General features: G+C 36.9%; 1 protein-coding gene across 1 annotated transcript in view; it reads right to left on the reverse strand.

Moving 5' to 3' along the window:
* Nucleotides 1-4,717: 4,717 nt before the first annotated feature.
* Nucleotides 4,718-19,208, reverse strand: part of jakmip2 (janus kinase and microtubule interacting protein 2) — a 38,024-nt gene continuing 23,533 nt past the window's right edge. Inside the window, exons 4-22 of the mRNA XM_017705326.2 lie at nt 17,839-18,048; nt 17,525-17,623; nt 17,112-17,258; nt 16,313-16,453; nt 15,983-16,036; nt 15,753-15,875; nt 15,263-15,391; nt 14,875-14,958; nt 14,294-14,356; nt 13,847-13,945; nt 12,560-12,658; nt 12,319-12,372; nt 12,165-12,230; nt 11,503-11,571; nt 11,057-11,134; nt 10,767-10,970; nt 9,471-9,536; nt 8,786-8,862; nt 4,718-6,913 (exon numbers count right to left, since the gene is read on the reverse strand). Of these exons, the coding sequence (XP_017560815.1) occupies nt 8,812-8,862; nt 9,471-9,536; nt 10,767-10,970; nt 11,057-11,134; nt 11,503-11,571; nt 12,165-12,230; nt 12,319-12,372; nt 12,560-12,658; nt 13,847-13,945; nt 14,294-14,356; nt 14,875-14,958; nt 15,263-15,391; nt 15,753-15,875; nt 15,983-16,036; nt 16,313-16,453; nt 17,112-17,258; nt 17,525-17,623; nt 17,839-18,048 (1,836 nt within the window). The 3' untranslated portion in view covers nt 4,718-6,913; nt 8,786-8,811. The remainder of the gene's footprint in view (nt 6,914-8,785; nt 8,863-9,470; nt 9,537-10,766; nt 10,971-11,056; nt 11,135-11,502; nt 11,572-12,164; nt 12,231-12,318; nt 12,373-12,559; nt 12,659-13,846; nt 13,946-14,293; nt 14,357-14,874; nt 14,959-15,262; nt 15,392-15,752; nt 15,876-15,982; nt 16,037-16,312; nt 16,454-17,111; nt 17,259-17,524; nt 17,624-17,838; nt 18,049-19,208) is intronic.

The following is a 19,208-nucleotide window of genomic DNA, read 5'->3' on the forward strand; positions in this document are numbered from 1 at the left end:
AATGTAAGTTTTTAAATTGACTATAAAAGTCGAGCATCACCCTGAGAGGGTGTACAAAACATGTATGAAACAGAGAACTGTAAATGCAAAACCCAGTCTATTTATACAACAGCATTCATATTTAGTTGCATTTACAAAAACGTCATTCTAGGCAGCAAAGAATTCATTTTAGACTGTCATCTGATCGATCGATTCAATTATAATTCTCAAATCCCTATATTTGCTATTGTACAAATAACAGTAACATTGCTGGAAATGTGGCTTGTGGGTTCACTTTTCCAAAAAACAGGACAAGCTGTGGGGGTATGTAAAGAGATATCCGTTACCTATGGGCTCTTCAATAAGGGTTGGCTAGAGTTACACCTGCTCAGGTGAGTATGGGTAAAAGGCTGTTAATATTGCAGGAGCACAGGGAAAGAAAAGAAGTGGAACAGGTGTAGGTTGCATTACCTTTCTCTGATTACAGTGGTGTTCATGAGGTTTGAGTGAACTCCTTTTGCAAGCATGACATTCTTATGCTTGAGTTTATCCTTCGTTTAGCCATTCGCAGGTAAACCACAGTTCAACAGTTAATCAGGCACATTTGTTGAGTTGGGGTGTAGTTTATTACTCGGTTAAAAAACAACTTGTTTTGTCTTGTAAATCAATATGCCTTACTTAAGCAATAGAACAGGAGGGAGTGCGTTATTGCAAATTAACATTACAGCTGTGATTTGGTCGCTGTAGATCATCACAGCCTTGATGTTATAGTGATAACACACAACCTAGAGTATTCTATTGCTTTTATAGAACAGTTAAATAAATAAAGTAAGAAATTAATCAATTGGGCCGTGAACGCAGCGTTTAATATATTTTAATGCTAGCGATTCCTTTCGCCAAATTATAGTTCCGTAACAAGCAACTTGTTGCTACATCTGAGTAATGAGCTCCTCTCACTCGCTGCACAGAGGGCAATTTGTTCTCCAGCTCTTTACACAGACCAAGTGACAGTTTGGGTATTTAGTGTAGTCTCATCTTCAGAGTCTGACCAAATCGGCTGTAGGTCAAATGTGATCTTAACCAAGGAACCATTTTCTGTTTGCGCACAAATTAAGAAGTGAAAAACATTTAAATAGCTTGTGCGACTCCCATCGAAGTCATTGCTTAAGCAATGGTGTGTCAGCGGAGTGATACAGTGTTTATGAAAAACCTGTGATGTTATGGCAAAATAACAGCACGGTTAGAACTCTTCTCAACCAATCAGATTGCCTGGCTGGAACTAACTGTTGTATAATATGTACTTTCAGGGATTTTGTAACCTAAACGTTTGAAAAAATGTTCCTTTCCTTATAGATCCATGTTATTCTTTGTAGAAATTGTATGAACACTGTACAAAATGTTTGAATGTACAAAGGAAAGTAAACATAATCCACACTGTGGGGGGAAACCAAACACACAAATACATAAATACATAAATAAGAAACAAGAAAAATATATAAACACCTTTTTTAGAAGTTCTAAAAAACCAACTGCTGTGCAAGCAAAATTGCTTGGGATAAAGAATTTATTATTGGTAATTGTCATTATTGTATGACAACAGCTATTTGAATTACAGGATACTATTGGCAAAGCTTGCTGGTTTGTGTGGGCCATTTTGGTAAGGTTGCCAGTCATATGACCTCAGTTCAGGGCATAGGAGTGTTAGCTTGAATATAGCAATATTCATATTACAAAACATTTCAACTCTGAAAAGGTTTGTTTCTCTCATGTGTAACAGTTACAGCTTTGTAAACATGTTAGTTAGTTTTTTTTTAAAGGGGGGGTTACCATCCAAGTTCATGCAGTCCTTGAGTCCTTAAAAGCAAAAGAATTGGATAGCTCTAACCGGGGAAATTGTCCTTAGAATCTGTTCTTTATCCCAGTCCAGTCTATGAATCGTCTGTATCGTGAAGAAAGTCTGAATTGCAGTGGTCCCGGTTCTGAGTCGATGTGAGCCGAATGTAGAGATGAAAGCTTTGTCCAAACAAATTGTGTGTTGAGCTTATCCCCAGGTTCCCATGTGATGAATACCAGTTGTTGGAATGGTGAGCAATGAGAGAAAGAAACAAAACAAAAACAAACAAGAAGAAAAAGAACCCTTCTCCAAAAGAAAACAGCACAAAATGTCACAGGAATAGAACATACAGAGATTCATTGTAAGGATTTTCAGCCAAACAACAAACTTACATTGAATGTATGAACCTACAGGCTCCTCAAAAAAGGGTCTTCATCAGTGAGGCATGGAGCTACCCATTTCCACTAGCCTACCAAGCTACCTCATGGATCCCCTTTTGGCTTGCAAATTGATCTCCTCCCACAGTTCTGCCGCTTAGTGGATGGGGTAGGAATTACCTTAAGAAAAAGCAGAAAATCTGACAACTGTCACACATGGTGCAATTGTGCAAATGGCTGCATTAGGAATGGTTTACTAGTAGTTGTTCCAGGCTTCACTGAAGTAGCTCCACCAGCATCCTGGGCAACACGGGGTCAAGGTCACACTGGTGGCTGATATCGTCATGTTTTTTGTCAACAGAGTCTGTTGCAGGCACAAGTCTGACAGCACAGTCTCCTGGACATAACTTTGAGGTTGTGGTGGTAATATCTGAGTCAGTGTATGACCTTTAAGTTGAACTGTGCAGACTCTTCATCATGATGAGCCATTGCAGGCTACTATGATTTATAGGGTTTCACCACTTGAAAGACTGCTCGATCAAATACTGCAACAATTCAAGAATAACATTTTTCAACGTAAAATAGCAAAGAACGTTTGTTTTTCATCATCTATAGGACGTAACATCATTAAAAGTTTCAGAGAATGTGGAGAAGTCGCTTTATGTAAGGCACAAGGCCAAAAAAACAGTATTTGCTGGCAATGATCTTTTGTCCCTCAGACGGCAATGCATTAAAAACAGACATGATTCTGTAGTGGAAATCACTGCATGGGCTCAGAAACACTTCTGAAAACCACTGTCTGTGAAAACAGTTCATGTCTGCATCCACAAATGTAAGTTAAAACTCTAAAATGCTAAGAAGGAACCAAATATAAACAGGATCCAGAAATGCCTTCTCTGGGCTCATTTGAAAAGGACTGAGGTGAAGTGGAAAAGTGTCCTGTGGTTTGACAAATCCAAACTTTTTTTTTGGAAATCATGGACACAGTGTCCTCCAGGCTAAAGACCACTTGTTATCAGTGCACAGCTCGAAAGCCAGTATTCATGATGGTATAGGAGTGCATTAGTGCTCATGGCGTGGGTGATGTGCACATCTGTGAAGGCACCATTAATGCTGAGTGATATACTCGTTTACACATATGCTACCATCCAGACTTTTTCAGGGAAGGCTTGCTTATTTCAGCAAGACAATGCCAAACCACATTCTGCCAATATTACAGCAGCATTGCTCTGTGTTAAGAGCCGTATTAAAATGAGAAATATGGAAAAAGGAAACCCTGAACTGTTGAGCAGCTGAAATCCTGTATCAATGAATATGTATTTCAAAACTACAGCGGTTGCTCTCTTCAGTTCCCAAATGCTTACAGAGTGCTGTTAAAAGAAAAGGTGATGAAACAGAAATACAATTTCTCAGTTTCAACATTTGATATGTTGTTTTTGTGGTATATATCCTTTTAAAATATGGTTTAAATGATTTGCAGATCATTGCATTCTATTTTTATTTACATTCTGCCCAATGTCCCAACTTTTTTGGAAATGGGGTTGTGTGATACCAATACTGACACCATAATGAGTAACTCACTTAAAATTAAGTAGTCCTTAGTGCAAATGAGTGCAATATACCTTATAACTGTTAAATCGTTCAAATTTAGCTGATTGTAAATGACATGCATTAGCTAGTTATGCTGGATTAGCCATCTTGAATCAAGTAGCATTGTAGTGGAGAAGAGTGGGTTTTGTTCCACATCAGAAAACTGCTTCTATAGAGCTGGTAGTAAAGCATGTTTCATATTTTTGATCCTACGCTCGTCATGTCTTTTTTTTTTGACAAAAACCATGAATCATATCTGAGGATTTTACTCAGATATGAAGAGCCCACTTCGAGTTTGATGTCTTGTCCCCTAAAGCTAGGTGTGCGCTGTGCGATGTTAGCACTGTATGTTTTAACAGAACATCATTCTCACATAAAAATTTGTGGTCTGACTGACATGCTGTGTGTAACACAGTCCCTATAGACGCAGAGAAGCTGTGCTACAGCAGCTTTACTTACTTGTACCACACTTTGCAATGAAACTAAATTCAGGTGGTGTTGTATATGGTTGGACAGTGCTGTCTTTCTACAGATCATTTTACAAACACATTTTTAAAAAACCAATATATGAACATTTATACTTAGAAATTCTATTTAGTCAAATACAGTAAAATTGGTAGACTTTGGTACTGCAAAATGTCGTTTTTTTGCCGCCGTTTTGTTGTCCACTCATATTTGGGAAGAGGTTGTGATTGTGTAAGTGTGCACTTAAAACAGGCTAAACTTGCCCAGGTATGCTTGGTGGGAATAAGGTGGGAATGTTTAAAGTGACCAACAACTACACTAACAACTAAGCCTACACTAGGCTTACATCATATAGTATTGGAAGGTATCGGATGTTGACTTGATTTTTTGCATTTACATCCTGAAGGCCTGTGTTCGTTTTATATACTAATATGAACGAAGAAGGAACGAGAAAAGAAAAAAAGAATCCATATTAGCTGAAGAGGTATTTAGACTTTAATGAAATTAAATCAGCTCAATCCCATTGCAGGTGTTGAACGTCCAGAGATGTATTTACAAGCAAATTACAGCAGATTTAAAGGGTAGCTGGAAAGATCATTCCATACAAATGATTAAGAGAAATTCCTGCCAGTAAGCTACTGTTGGTTCTCTTTAAAAGAGTAAAAAAGATGGATTCATATTACAGGCAGGAAGAAGAAGATACATCTGCCACATCAGCAGACCTGGGAATCTGAGATCTTTTTTTTTTTTCTTCATTGCAGCTGTCACCACAATAAACGGTGCAATTTATAGTCCTCAATAAATGATAAACTGCAGAGAGATGCTACTGCTCAAGCTGCAGAGAAAGGAGTATTTATAGTGGGAGAAAGATGATGTAGAGGAGATCATCCCAACACGTACATATTAATAAACATATATTTCACAGCAATAATTGAAGGGTACTCTCGATTATTAACAGGAAAGTGGTGGTACATAAAGGCTCATGGGGACAATGATGATAATAATAATAGTAATAAAAATAATAAAACTATACAGTTTGAAGTTCACTGAGTTGCGTTAATATCTGGGAGTGAACCGACAGCATGAGGAGTCTTTTGGAGGTTGGACCGCTTGCAAAGTGATGGGCTAGCAGTTGACGGTTGCATTTGATCACTCTTTGTCTTCGATCTAGTTTCAGGCAGTGTGAGAGACGCCTCCCCAAAGTGCTCCTGACAGCAAAGACAAGGCTGTCCATCTGCTCACAGGCCCTGAGTCTTGTCTTAGAGCTCCTTTGTGTGTATGTGAGTTAGTGTGTCCATTCCACTTTTCTGTATGTGTGTGTATGTGTATGGGAGAGAAAGAGAGAGACAAAAAGTGACACGTTCTGACTGGTAGTCTGATGAAAGACGGCATTAGGCTGCGATAGATGCAGTAGGCAGGTGCTGGCAGGTGGCATGGCAAATCCCCTGCATGGCAGAGATAAACAGTAAAATCCTCCAGACTTTGGTTCGCTTTGCCTGTAATTTGTTGATGCAGTTTGTGTTTATGTGTATATTTCATACATTTTCATACATTTCATATGCTACAGTTTTATGCAAAATCTTTAAAATTCCTGGCCAAATTACATTATTTTCTAAGTAAAAAAAAAAGGTACCACATCCTCTACAGAGAACAAACTTAACTGGCATTTTTCTACAAAGCGTAGCACACACTTTCTATGTATTTGCTGAGTTTCAACGAAACATAAAATATAAAATGTGCAATAATATTTGCATAGACCACATTTCATGTTTCATTTTTTCCCAATACCTTGAACTCGGCAATTAAGCAGTAACTGTGCATTAAAATGTGCAGTAGTGTGTTATCTGTAAAGGATGTCAGTAGGCCTATCAATACTGATAGGATGTGTGAACTTATTTTCATTTAGAAAATACATGTCATTTGACCAGGCATGCCCAAACGTTTGCATATAACTGTATAAACAGTACTGTGCAAAAGTCTTAGGTACCAAAGCACATTGTTTAAAACCATGTATCTTGGCAGCAAGAGTGTTTGTGCCTGTAAAAGCACCATATTTCATGAACACAGATGCAAATAAACATGTACAGAGTAAAAAGTAACAAGGATTTTGTGTGCAAGTTAGAAAAACAAAGTTTTTTCCAGATTTCTCCTGGATGCCCCAACAGATCACATGGATTTGTTAAATTCCATCACCACCACATCAGATGTTGGATAATAACTACAATTAATACTGGGGTCCCACCAGGAGCGGTTTAGAAATTGTTAAACAAACACATTGGCATATGTAAAATCACAACTTATGATATTAACGTTAATTTGTATTGATTTGTTTTTTTTTTCAGAGCAAATAAACACCCAGATAAACAGTTTTATTCAAATTTTTCTAAGGTGCCTAAAACTTTTGTACTGTATCTTTGTGTATGTGTTTGTATGTGAATGTGTTATTTTACTAGGTAATCTGCAGATTTCAGATCCATCTGAAGGGTTAATCCAGTACATCATTGCTGATGAGCTTCAGAGAAAAAAAAAGGTGTCTATAATCCATTACCATAGCACTACATTTCCCACGTCCACCCATACACGCACAAAAAATGGCCACTAATACAGTTTTAGCCTTCGCAAGTGGTAAACTGCAGTTGCTTGTAAGACATCTGGGTTGCCACAGAGCCTACAGGAAAACAAAACAAATCAAAATGGAATTTGTGACTTAAATTGACACTTAAATGTGACATCACATTATATCAGCAAATCACTTAAAATGACAAATTAATGAGCGTATTCTGATTTATAGAATCAGAAAATTATAGATTGCAAATCATTTAACCAAAGCTACAAACTGATAAATAATGATCCAATATCAGTAGGTCTGTCACGGTCATGAAATTATAGCTGAGCTGCGACTAAATTGCCACAAAAATACCTGCAATCAACAACTGAAGTGTCTTTTTTGTTCATTGCATGCAAATATTAAAGTACAAGCCATATTGGCTGATTAGCTACTATGCTTCCTGAGTGTTAATACTTAGTAGATTTCAGCAGAAGCTCGAGTTAAAATAGACAACCATTGTTGCAGCTTTGTAATGGTGTTATAGCACCAGGTATTATTGGCAGAAGGTAGAATTTTTGTTATTTTCATAAGACCCAGGACGTCTTTTTTTTTACTTTATTTATGTATTTGCCTCAGCCCAATAAATAAAACCACAACTAATTCATATTCTGTTTGCTGTAACAAAAACAAATGATTATGAATGTTAAGAAGAACTGTGGAAAATAATTGTGGTTAGCTTGTAATAAAAAATTGTAATAAAATCAGGTGAGTAATCTTGTAATAAGATCAGGTGAATATTTCATAACTGCGACAGGTCAAAATATCAGTTCAGGGTACAAGGATGGATCAAAGCTTACGACTTTGCTAAAAAAAAAAAACAAGGAAAACAGTTTAAGAACAGCATTCCTTAATGGGCAAACCACAACTTAATGGCCATGACTTTTAACTCTTTAGATAGTGCAAAAAAACAGACATGCTTCTGTGAGGAATATCACAGCATGGGCACAAGAATACTCTGATAAACCGTTCTGCCATCTGGTATTGCATCCACAAATGCAAGTTAGGGCTACTATGCAAAGCGGTATGTCAACATATCTAAAAATACTGTTGACTACTAACAAGACAAAATCATGTTTATGGAAATAGCAGACGTTAAAGTTAAAGTACAAAAGCCAGGCTCTGTTATGGTACTGGGTGGGGTATTAGTGGGTAATTTGCACATCTGTGAAGGCGCCATTAAGGTTGAACACATTTTGGATTAACATATGCTGCAATCTAGACAAAATCTTTTTAAGAGACACCTGTGCTTATTTTATTATGACAGTGCCAAGCCATGATCTACATATCTAAACGATTACAAAAACATAGGTGCATAATCGGAGAACAAAAGTGCTTTTCTCTGAGTTTTGTAACTCAATAGTTACATCCACACTTGATTTATTTTGTCTTGTGCAATATTAATTTGCCCTTACCATATAAATGTTGAATGCTATTACGACTCCTACTACTATCAATAAAAATACTTCAAATGTACCTAATATCATATTTTTGTAGTGTAATTTGATTATAAGCAATTTCAGTAGTTTGAAACATGCGAAGATTAGAAATGGGTTGATATATGAATTCACCACGTTGGATTCTTACCATGAAAAGTGGGGCAAGAAATTTTGAACAAGACTGTATTTTTGTGCAATAACAGCACTGATAACAGCACTAATGACCACTGTTCCAGTTTATTTCCTCCAACTCGATTTTGGTCAATGCTTCATTCTCTTTATTGTAAACTCATGCATTCATAGTTTAGCTTTACAGTAAACAGACACTGTTTTTAAGCTTCTTCACTCAAGTCCCAAAAACTAGCAGTGATGTAAGAAGTTCTGGGAAATAAGAAGACAATAGCAAAAGATTGAGAGTGTATTCCAGTATTCCTTTGGCAAAAGCACAAGACAGGGGACAACAGCTCAGAGGAGAGGCTATGCATTCCACACTCACCTCTGCAGCAAGAGATGTCACAGACATCAAGGCCAAAGGATAAAGGCGAGAGAAAAGAATAGAAACAGAAATAAAAACTGTAGGGAGTAAACAACATGAAGAAAGAGGACAGAAAGAAACAAGTGTTAATCAAAGTGACGGGACAGGAAAAAAAGCTTAAGTGCAGGCTTACAAACAAAAACATGCATCAAGAAAAAGGACAATGACACGTATCCATACAGCAATTTCTCTGGACGGATATGCTGTCAGATCATTTATCTGACATTCAGTAACTTATTTTTATAGCAATTCTAGTGACTTATTTAGTCATTTTTACAGCAAATTCTATCTGTTATATTTGACATGGTCCTTTCATGAAGAATGAAAATCCAAACCATTAAGTATAATATGCATCAGATCACAGCTTAAGCATACAAGATCATGTATGAGGCCACCTATTCAGTAAATGGTCTTGTACAAAGTGTAGAAAAGTGTACAGAAGCATTTAAAAGATTACTTCACTCAGGAATACTACCATGGCTAACCAAACTAAAGCTAACTGCCCCTATTATAATTTACATAATAACAGCAGGCTCATTCCAGTTTTCATTCATTATTAGCATCATTAACAATGAGTGAATGTTTCTTTTAACCAGTGGAAAAGGACACAACCAAACAAAGCTGGAAACTTTGTGAGTCATCTCACCTTCTCCTCCAGATCCTTAATCTGCCTTCTCTGGATGTCTGTTTTATCTTCCAAGTCTCTTATTCTCTATAAGTAGAAAAAACATAGTTGTCTTCTTCTTTAGTGTTTCTGTATTGTACATTAAATATGTGCTGGAAATCATCATATGCGGTTCATGTATTGAGGGTTTTGTCATTATAGCTAAGTAGGTTCAACACAACATGCGTAAATTAAACAACTCAATCAGAAGAGTTCATTTGTGGGGAAACAGCTTGTTCATGTAGAACATATTTTGTATCTTTACTATTCAAAATAATATTCAGTATTCAGTAATAAGTTATACAATGCATAGTCAAACTATAAGCTATTCATACTATAAGCTAGACACTAGAAGGTCTTTTAAGATCTTTAAAATCGTCTGGAACATCAAAGTTATTAAATGATACATAATATACTATAAGTTATCTACTTGCAGTTCCTTCTTGATAATTTATTTGCATGGAGAATTGATCACCACTGTTCAAATACAAGACTAGATTCTGGATGTTATTCAGCTTTCTTTGTCTTATTTTTTTTACTTCATCAGCTTCAGACAAAGACCTATGAAGTGGTAGCATCTTAATAAAATTACTTTCATAATTGGTTTTCAACAAATTTGTTTTTATTTGGATAAAAACAGAAATTCCAAACTTTTGAACGTTAGTATATGTCCAGTTAAAGGATCCCATCTTGGTCAATGTTACTTAAAAAATTTCTATGGGTATGTAATGAACGCAAGGATTTTCACATAGCACCTGCACTATAATGTAAACAGGCAATGCAATACCAACAAAGTACATTACCAATGGTTAATGAATAGAAATAATTAAAGAATCAAAAGACTATTCTGTGGCCCACAGAATGCCTATGTAATTATTACATAAATAATAATAACTTAAAGCTAAATGACATTAACATGGCAAATATAAGGCATTAGATATATATAAGGCACTGAAATATTGGCCTGCTGTGTTTTGGCTCCCCTGCTGGAGACATCAGGCACTAAAACTGTAGACAGATACATGAGCCAAATGCTGAGGAAATATGAACTTGTTGACAGTTAAGTAATTCACAAAGATACGAATGGCACTTTTATACAAAGATTCATACTTTGTCACTGCATTAATACCAAGTTACACAATTTTTGTAAAAACTGGTGACATTTTTTGGTGAATTCATTCAAAGGACAAACAGTGTCTCATATCAATCACAACTGAAACATAAAGTAACCTAATATTGATGTATAGGAGTTAATACAGCCATTAATGCAGCAGGTACCTGTTGGGCTTGATGGAGGAGTTCCATCCTCTCCTGCAGCACCTGGCAGTCATATTCGCGACTCTTCCTCAGCATCTGCCGCCGTAGCTTCTCCACAGCTGTTCGCAGCTCATCCCTCTGCAGCTCACTCAGTGGCTCACCATACTTTATTACCTTATCTTGCTGGAGTGCATTGTACAGGGTTGCTTCTAGCTCTTGGATTTGCTGTTTGAAGATACATACATACATGGAACAGTGCTGCACTTGACTATATGACTTTTTGGGTTTTTAGATGTATTATCAAAGCCTACCATGTAAGCCTGATCCAAAGCCTGCTTCCTGTAGTCAAGCTCCTCCTCCAAATACCCTTTTTGCTTACAGAACATCTCCTATAGATGACAGCAGACATTCAACCACAATTCTGATGCACAACAAAGCAGAAATCCATATTACAGTGACATTCTTATAAATAAATGAAAGGATGGCAGCACCTCCAGAAGTACTATGCCAACATGGAAGATATTTCGAATAGCAAAAAACACTTCAAACTGTAGCAAAACAAAATAATTACAATTATAAGTAAACCAAATTATACATAGAGTAAATATAAAATTTAATAATTCATCCCAGTCAAATTTTTCTGTATAATTTAACTCTGTAAGGCAAAAATACTTCTGTAAGCCTCTTCCAGAACCAACGTTTATGAGGCAGTTATTAATTTCATAAAAATAAAAAAAGTCTAACAGGTCGACAGTACCATCTCCAGCTCCAAGTCCATCATCTTCTGATGGAGTGCTGCTTCTGTGCCCTCAATCTGCTGGATCCACTAGAGGGCAATAAAGACAAGGACACAGACTAAAAGTTGCTGACTGGCTGATTACAGTTACTGTTTTTATTCAGTAACTACTAAAAAATGATTGATTATTAGTAATGTCATGAAGTGATATGCATCAGCAAACATGCATCTAATTTACTAGCTACTAAATGCCTTAACAAAAAACTCTTAAGCAACTTTTAACGATGCAATATTATGACATTAACAAACTTTTTCATTACAGTAGTAGTGTAGTCTGCCTGGACAGAAAAAAAATATGCACTGAACAGCACAGGGACATGTGGATAGCAAGTCAGACTGGAACAGAAACAAAATTCTGATGCTGATAGTTTAGTGCGCAATAAATATAAATGTGATCCAATAAATATGAAGTGTACCTCTACGGGCCGAGTGTCTGAGACTGAGGCTATATAAAAGGCGATGCTAAACTAGACAATTAGAATGCAGTCTAAAAAATCTAATTAATTCAAGGTGCAGGTATATATGGCTATTCTTATAGCTGAACTTTTACTCGAGTTTAATGCTATAGTATCAATAAATGAGCATAGTATGACATTGAAAAACATAACCATTGAGATCTTTACTTTCTCAGCTAGAGACAGGACAGTGCTTGCTTGGATGATGGCCACCTGTTCTTCATTCCTTAAATTCTGTGGGAGTCAAGGTAATATATGCATATTGTTAATATGTTACTAGTCAGACATAATATTAAATAAAGGCAAGTAATTAAAGACTTACCCCGTTATCTCCTAGAATATCTAACAGTTTGATGAGATCAGGTATACACACATCCTGCAAAGGAGAAAATAGAAATACTAAAGACCATGCACCATCAACCAAGAACAACAAAAGCAGAGTTGTGCAGGGTCTTCAACTTCTGAATTTGCTGTTTTGAGACTGTTTCCAAAGCCTACCAATATACAAATACCTAAAGTAATGTGTTACAAGAATTGTAGTATAGCAACAGCTATTTGTTTACCTTTACTCCTTCCTTAATACAGTAGATCTGGAGTGCACTCACTCCCTCAGAGAAAGGGTGGATCGTAAGTGTAAATGGTGGGGACCTCCTTTCTCGCTCCTATCAAATCAAAGAGGGTATAGCTTAGTCAATCACTTTTCACAGCAGACGTGGGTAGAAGCTAGTTACATTTACTTAGTTACATGTACCTACGCAAAATAGATTTTCTGAGTATTAGCATACTTTTCTGAGTATCATTGACTTTTATTTACACTCAAGCATATCTTGAGGAGAAATCTACTTTTTTCTCAGTTACACTTTAACCACTTACTTCAGCATTAACCATTCACTTCAGATTTACTGCTAACACTGGTGTAGTAAGTATTTTTTAAAACTTTTTAGAGAAGGCTAGGCTACTTTTACTTCTGTTTGAATCATTATTTCACTAAAATAACCATAATTATTTAAATCAGTGGCTGGGTTGCTTCCGTATTCCACCACTAAATGAAGCCACTTATCCTTTCATGTAGCATTTGGCCTGGAATAACAATCATGCAGCAAATTTCTTTGTTCAAATATCTTTGTTTGGCTATGAAGAAGATCGTTTAGCATTTTGCCTCAGCCGAAAGTGGGAATTTGCATTTATTAACTGATCCAAAATTTGGCAGACACACGACTTTCTACTTTCATGTTTGTCTTCTTAAACAACTGTTTTCCATGTGTGTTTTTATTTTCAACTTTAACAAGTCTGTTACTGGTCCATTTATTGGTTAGTATAAAGCTCAGATCTATGCCTCAATTATATTCTAGATAAAATGTATTATCAAACTTATTATGGAAGGATATAATAATAACATTAAATATTAAATCAGGCAAATTATGTGGACTGTACACCACTGTTGTACACTGAGAAAAGCATGATCCATGCTCCAATGTTGAGCTCCAATGTTCTCATTTGGTGCAGACCATCATAAAAAGGTGTGCCTACCAGCAGCGAACTACACCAGTGTTTGCTTGGAAGTGGACTATGATCTGTTGCTGGGTAAGAGTGAAGTGTTTACATGGCAGAACGAACTGAACTTAAGAAAAGGTCTGACTGCTCAACACCAAATAAGGTAAAGATCTGAGCGAAAAACACCAAATCATGGGTTTAGAAATTAAGTACATTGTCACACAGCCTGGAAACTTTCAAAGTGTTAATCTGGTGACAAGTAAAAAACTATATAACAGCCCACTCTGAGCTCTATGTGATGGTTTAAAACAGTAGTCAGTCTTGGTTTAGTAAGATGTAGAGTGAATGGATCCAACCTCAAGTTCAAGTATGCGAAACTCGAGAAGCTCATTCTGGTCTTTAGAGTCCTGTAGTTCTTGCTGCAGACGTGCATTCTCGCCATCAATCTTCTCCACCTGCAAAAGACATTCAAAGCAACAAAGCATGGAACATTGAACCAAGAACTGACTTGAGCCCACCTTAGACACATTCATGTTTTTAGGTATTTTGGTGCTTAAAGTTTGTTCCCCTGACAAAATGCCACGTGTAACCTCACTCATTCACTGTAGGTCAGAGAATTTTAAAATATGCTCTGCTGTTGCAATACTCAATCTGGAAAACTCCAAAGCAAAGTTCCCTTTAGCCTTGTTCTGATAACAAGGTCATTTTTTCCTAACATAACCTCATCTCTCCTCCTCCCCACTCGAACTAACAATACTGATCCTATAATATTTTGGGAGGAGGGAGGAAACCCATGCACAAACCTTCTCCAGGAGCTCCTGATTGCGCCTGAGGAACAACTGCTTCTCCTCTACCCATTTTGAGTCCTTTGAGAGAGAGAGAAAGTAACAGAATAACGAGCTTGAACATGGAGGCTTGAACAAAAATGCTTTCCATCATAACCAATTCTAATTACAGATCCATTTGCTGTTGTAGGCAGCAGGACAGATAGAGCACCCTTGGTTATGCATGTGAATTAGGCATCTGCTCATACAGTACTATCTCTAGTGCAATATACTGTTCCACTTATTTTTTAATGCTCTTTAAGTATAGATTTGCTGTACATGCCAATTATTTGAGAAGGGATGACCCTAGTAAACCACTAGAAAATCAATATCACCAACTGAGCTCTGTCAAACCATGCTCCAGTTGTGATCACAATGACAGGCCTTTAATGACCCTCTATGTCACCTCAATCAACCAGACATATGTCTAAATTGGTTCTGAGTGTGTACTATGTACGAATTTAAAATATTAAAAAAGAGCCTCAGATTACACTTATGAATAACTGATCATTCTTTGTGTATTTATGAACAACAGTGGGCTTTGAATGAGAACAACTAACTTGTCCTTTGAGTGTGAGCTCTTTCTCTAGGTCTTCGATTTTGGCCTTGTATCTCTGCACATCAGCATGGAGCTGTTCATGAGCCTGTAAAAACAGTAAAAATAAATTATACAAAGTACAGAATGTATAGAAGGTATGTCACGAAAAACAACTATCAGTAACCTGAAGCAGCATCTATATATCTTCAAGATCAAATGTAAGTGCATACAATGAAATTCACATAAACCTATGTCTCACAATGTATATCACAATGTATAAAAATCTTAATACGTCCAGCAAAGAGTTTGTTTCTTGACAATATCCAAAGGCTTTGACTTTATAAATTAATCACGGTTCATCAGTCATCATTTGCAAAATACTGATGTCGCTTGAGACATTTTCAGGTTACCTTGGCCTCCATCTCGGCATCCAGAACACCCCCCTTCTGCTCCTGCAGCAGGGCATAGGCTCTCTGCAGGGCTTGGTACTCCCGTGTCAGCTGTCTGAACCGCAGCTCTGACTCCTCAGCAGCCAGCCCCTACAGAAACAACCAGAGACTCATGAGTCAGCCAATGAGGAGGGGGATGGGAGCTAGCTGTAAAGTCAGAATGAAACAGCCAGCTTACACAAGAAACATGAGATAGAGCACAAGATGGGAAAAATGGAAGTGGAGAAGAAGAGCAGTGTAGGGTGAGAAGATAAGAATAAAGTGGGAGAGTATTTCAATAAAAAGAAAGAACGGAAAATGGACAAAATGGAGAAAACCAAAGATAAAATCAATACAGCACAATGAGAAGATGTAGATTAAGGAGAGCATTTTTCTGGATGATCTAATACTATCTGCAGTATTTGCTAGCCCCATCACCCTCAAAGATTCCAAAGCACATCTTAAATCTCACCTCATCTAAGTCCTCATCTGGTGTTGCTGGAGTTCGATCCATTCGTAAAGAAGCTACAGAGGAGGTCTCAGAGTCCATTGACTCCTCATCATACCCAAAGAATGTGTCCACAACAATATGCCTCTGTATAGGAGATGCACAGGTTAGCTCACATGGATAAAACATAGCCTATATTCCCCATGGAATCCATGGGACACTCCATGGAAAATTAGAACTCATTGCCATCATACCTTGATAGGTCTGCTTCGTTTATGACGCTTTTTCCGAAGTAGCTTTTCTCTATCCTAAAACATGGAGAATCAGTGATATCAGTTACACAACACCAAGGCATCATAAAATAGTATTACAAACACACTGCAAGGTTATCAAGAAAGCAGGAAAGAACAAAAAATAAAAGAGTAAACTGCCTTTTGACAGTATTTATGATCATATAGAAGCGAGTCATCTTTCAAGAGTTTGAATGGCTTTTCAGTGTGCATCACACAAAGAAAGCATTAAAAAAACCTGTAAGTAAGTGTGAAGAGCATGTGACCAATGGTTCAACACAATTTCCTACTCACTCTGGTCAGCTCGTCAATCATGCTCTGCTGCTCTAGAACCTGCAGTTTGAGGAATTCAATCTCTTGGTCATCTTGAGCCTGGTCCAAGTCATTCAAGGACTTGAGCTTCTTTAGTGGTGGATGAGAACTAATTTTCTCTTTCTAAAAAGTAAAATAGATTGAATGACCACAGTTCTTGTCTAAAATTCTTATCATTAAAGTTTATTAGTTTGATACCAGCCATTCCATTGTATTGATAAAACCTGTAAGGTCTAAGATGCAGAGGTGGAAAACGCTCAAGAACTTCATTCCTTTCTCTTTTTACTGGTTACATTTTCATTTAGACTTTCAAAGCACTGGTTACAAATCTATAAAGCATCTATATTTTTTCTCCTAGCTCATTTGCACTTGAATGTATTGTTTTTATTAAAACATCCAACCAAATTCATATATTTGTAAACTGTTCACAACAATGCTAATTTGTCTTGGTGCAAGGACTACTACCACCGATTAGTCACCTCACCACACCACCACATTATACATCATCGAAGAAAACTTATAAATATGAACTTTTTTATATACTTTTTATATAAGTATATACTTTTTTACTTTCACTCAAATGTATTTTTGTGTCTGTATTTCCAGTTTGAGTAAGATTTTAACAAAGTACACATACTCTTACATAAGTATAATTTCTCTTTAGTCTTTCCACTCCACCTCTGCTATTATGTTCCACTTAACCAAGGTTTGCTGAAAGAGTACACAGATATGAAAGAAGTTAGCTGTGACTTGGCAAAAAAAAAAAAAAGATGGCACTTACCATCTCTAGGTTCTCCTTGGTCAGGCTCTTGAGCTTCTCTTCCACGCGCTGGAGAGATTGAGTAAGCTCATCATTCTTCTTATTCAACAGTTTGTTCTTTTCCAGCAGTGGCTTACATTGTTTCTCTGTCTCTCGCACTCGCTTTAGCTGAGAAGGAGAGCACAAGCGAGATAGAGAGAAAGATTAGAGAGCAAAAAGAAAAATTGAAGCACAGCAAAACGAAAATGCAGAAAAATGTTAAAACTATATTTTTGAAAAAAAAATTCAGCTTAAGGGACTTTAATAGTTAGTAGTGAAAACCCAGAAACTGAGTAAGGGCCTATAAAGGTTCCAGAGGAATAAGCACTCAGGTCATTACTCCCTTGCTTCTATGCCCTCTCGTTTATCAGTTGTGTTTGACAAATTTCACACACCAACTCATTTCTTTCTTCAACCAGTAGTGCATTACGGTCCTCTAGCTTGCGGATGCTGGAGTTTAGTTCAGCAATGCGTCTCTGGTTCCTCCTCATATCCTAAACAGATGACAAACCAAACATGTAATTGTTGTTAATTGTTGTAATTACTGTTCCTATCAGGGATAAAAAAAACTTCATTTAAAACCTGATGAAAAGAGCATTTATATGTGACAAACAAGAATATTGAGCTACTTTTTTATCCTAAAAATTGTCTTTCTTAACATAAGGACTTTCTGCAATGTGCCAGTGATCTGTGTTTATTGTTTCCTTACTGGGCTCCCACAGTGCTCTGCCCCATCACCAGCTCGTCCTGGGATCTCTCTTTTAGGGCTGCCCAGGTTACACTCTGCCTCCTTCACAAGGAAAAGCTGCTCATCTAGTGCATCCTTCTGAAGCTGCAACTTCTGCAGGAATCCTGTCGTAGTCTCCAACTCTTTCTCCAGGGAGAAAATTGTTCTGTCCTTCGCTTTAATTTCATCCACCTGGAATATTGAACACAGATCACACTGAAGTCTCTCGTTCATCACTGTCAGATAAGAATATGTTTTTGCTCGTTTGCTCGTTTCATAGTTCTATAAACAGTAAGAGATTAAGAATAATAGCCTTCAGTTCATATAGCTTAACCTGTAAGGCACTATTTTGGCCATGAAAAATAAATGATTTAAAACAATAGTTTGTCCAAAAATCTAATTTACACAATTTTCCACTTAACCCACATATAATGATCAGCTAGGACTGCATGATTTCGCAAATTGTACTTTTCTAGGTTAACACTGAAGCTACAAGGCCAACACTGCTAGCAAACAACAGAAATCAGTATTCAGCCAAATTTTTGTAAACACATCTCCAAAACATCTCTCAACTTCTCTCAGCTCAACCTTCAATCCACATCCTGGTCTTCATTAAGGTTACACAGACTGGTCGATGTGGTTTAGTGCATAGTACGGTTTACTGTGAATTAGAAAACTGAACAAACCTTTACCGTGTAGCTGAATGCACAGGGTAGCTGTTGTACATGGTATCGTGTTGTGATGCATGCATATGGACAATATATTACATTAATTATTTCCATTGTTTCTTTTTATAAGCATGTATTGTTAGCAACAAATTTAAGAAACAAAAATCGTAACAATGATTTGTAGCAATCATCTGCCTGCATGACGTGTATGCCAAGAGGAGTTCGGTAGAATTCGGTAGAACATCTAAAGGGGTGCTCACTGTGTTCAACTACACAGAAGTGGACTGAGAGAAGTTTTGGGCATGGTCCAATTGGGCATTGTTCACAAATAAAATAAAATAAAAAAGGCAACTATTGACTTCTAGTGTTTGTTAGTAATGCTGGACTCATAGTTCCATTCCTAAACCAAAGGAGCAAAATATGGAAACCAAACATTTCCTGGCTGATCAACTACATCTTGGATATGTGGCAACAAAATTGTGTAAATTAGATTTTTCCTTAAACCACTCCTTTAAGCTTTGTGTGAAAACTGTTTGAGTGAGGAAAATGCACTGAAAAGCTAGCGTCACTCATGAGTTGAGTAAGATGAGTAATCAGTAGTGATTTAATACAGCTCGTCTGTTCTAAGTATTTCCACATTAACCACTAGGAGAGGAAAGAGCTAAGAGGCTGGAACCTGATATT

Source organism: Pygocentrus nattereri, chromosome 16 (assembly GCF_015220715.1).
Source record: "Pygocentrus nattereri isolate fPygNat1 chromosome 16, fPygNat1.pri, whole genome shotgun sequence".
Lineage (NCBI taxonomy): Eukaryota > Metazoa > Chordata > Actinopteri > Characiformes > Serrasalmidae > Pygocentrus > Pygocentrus nattereri.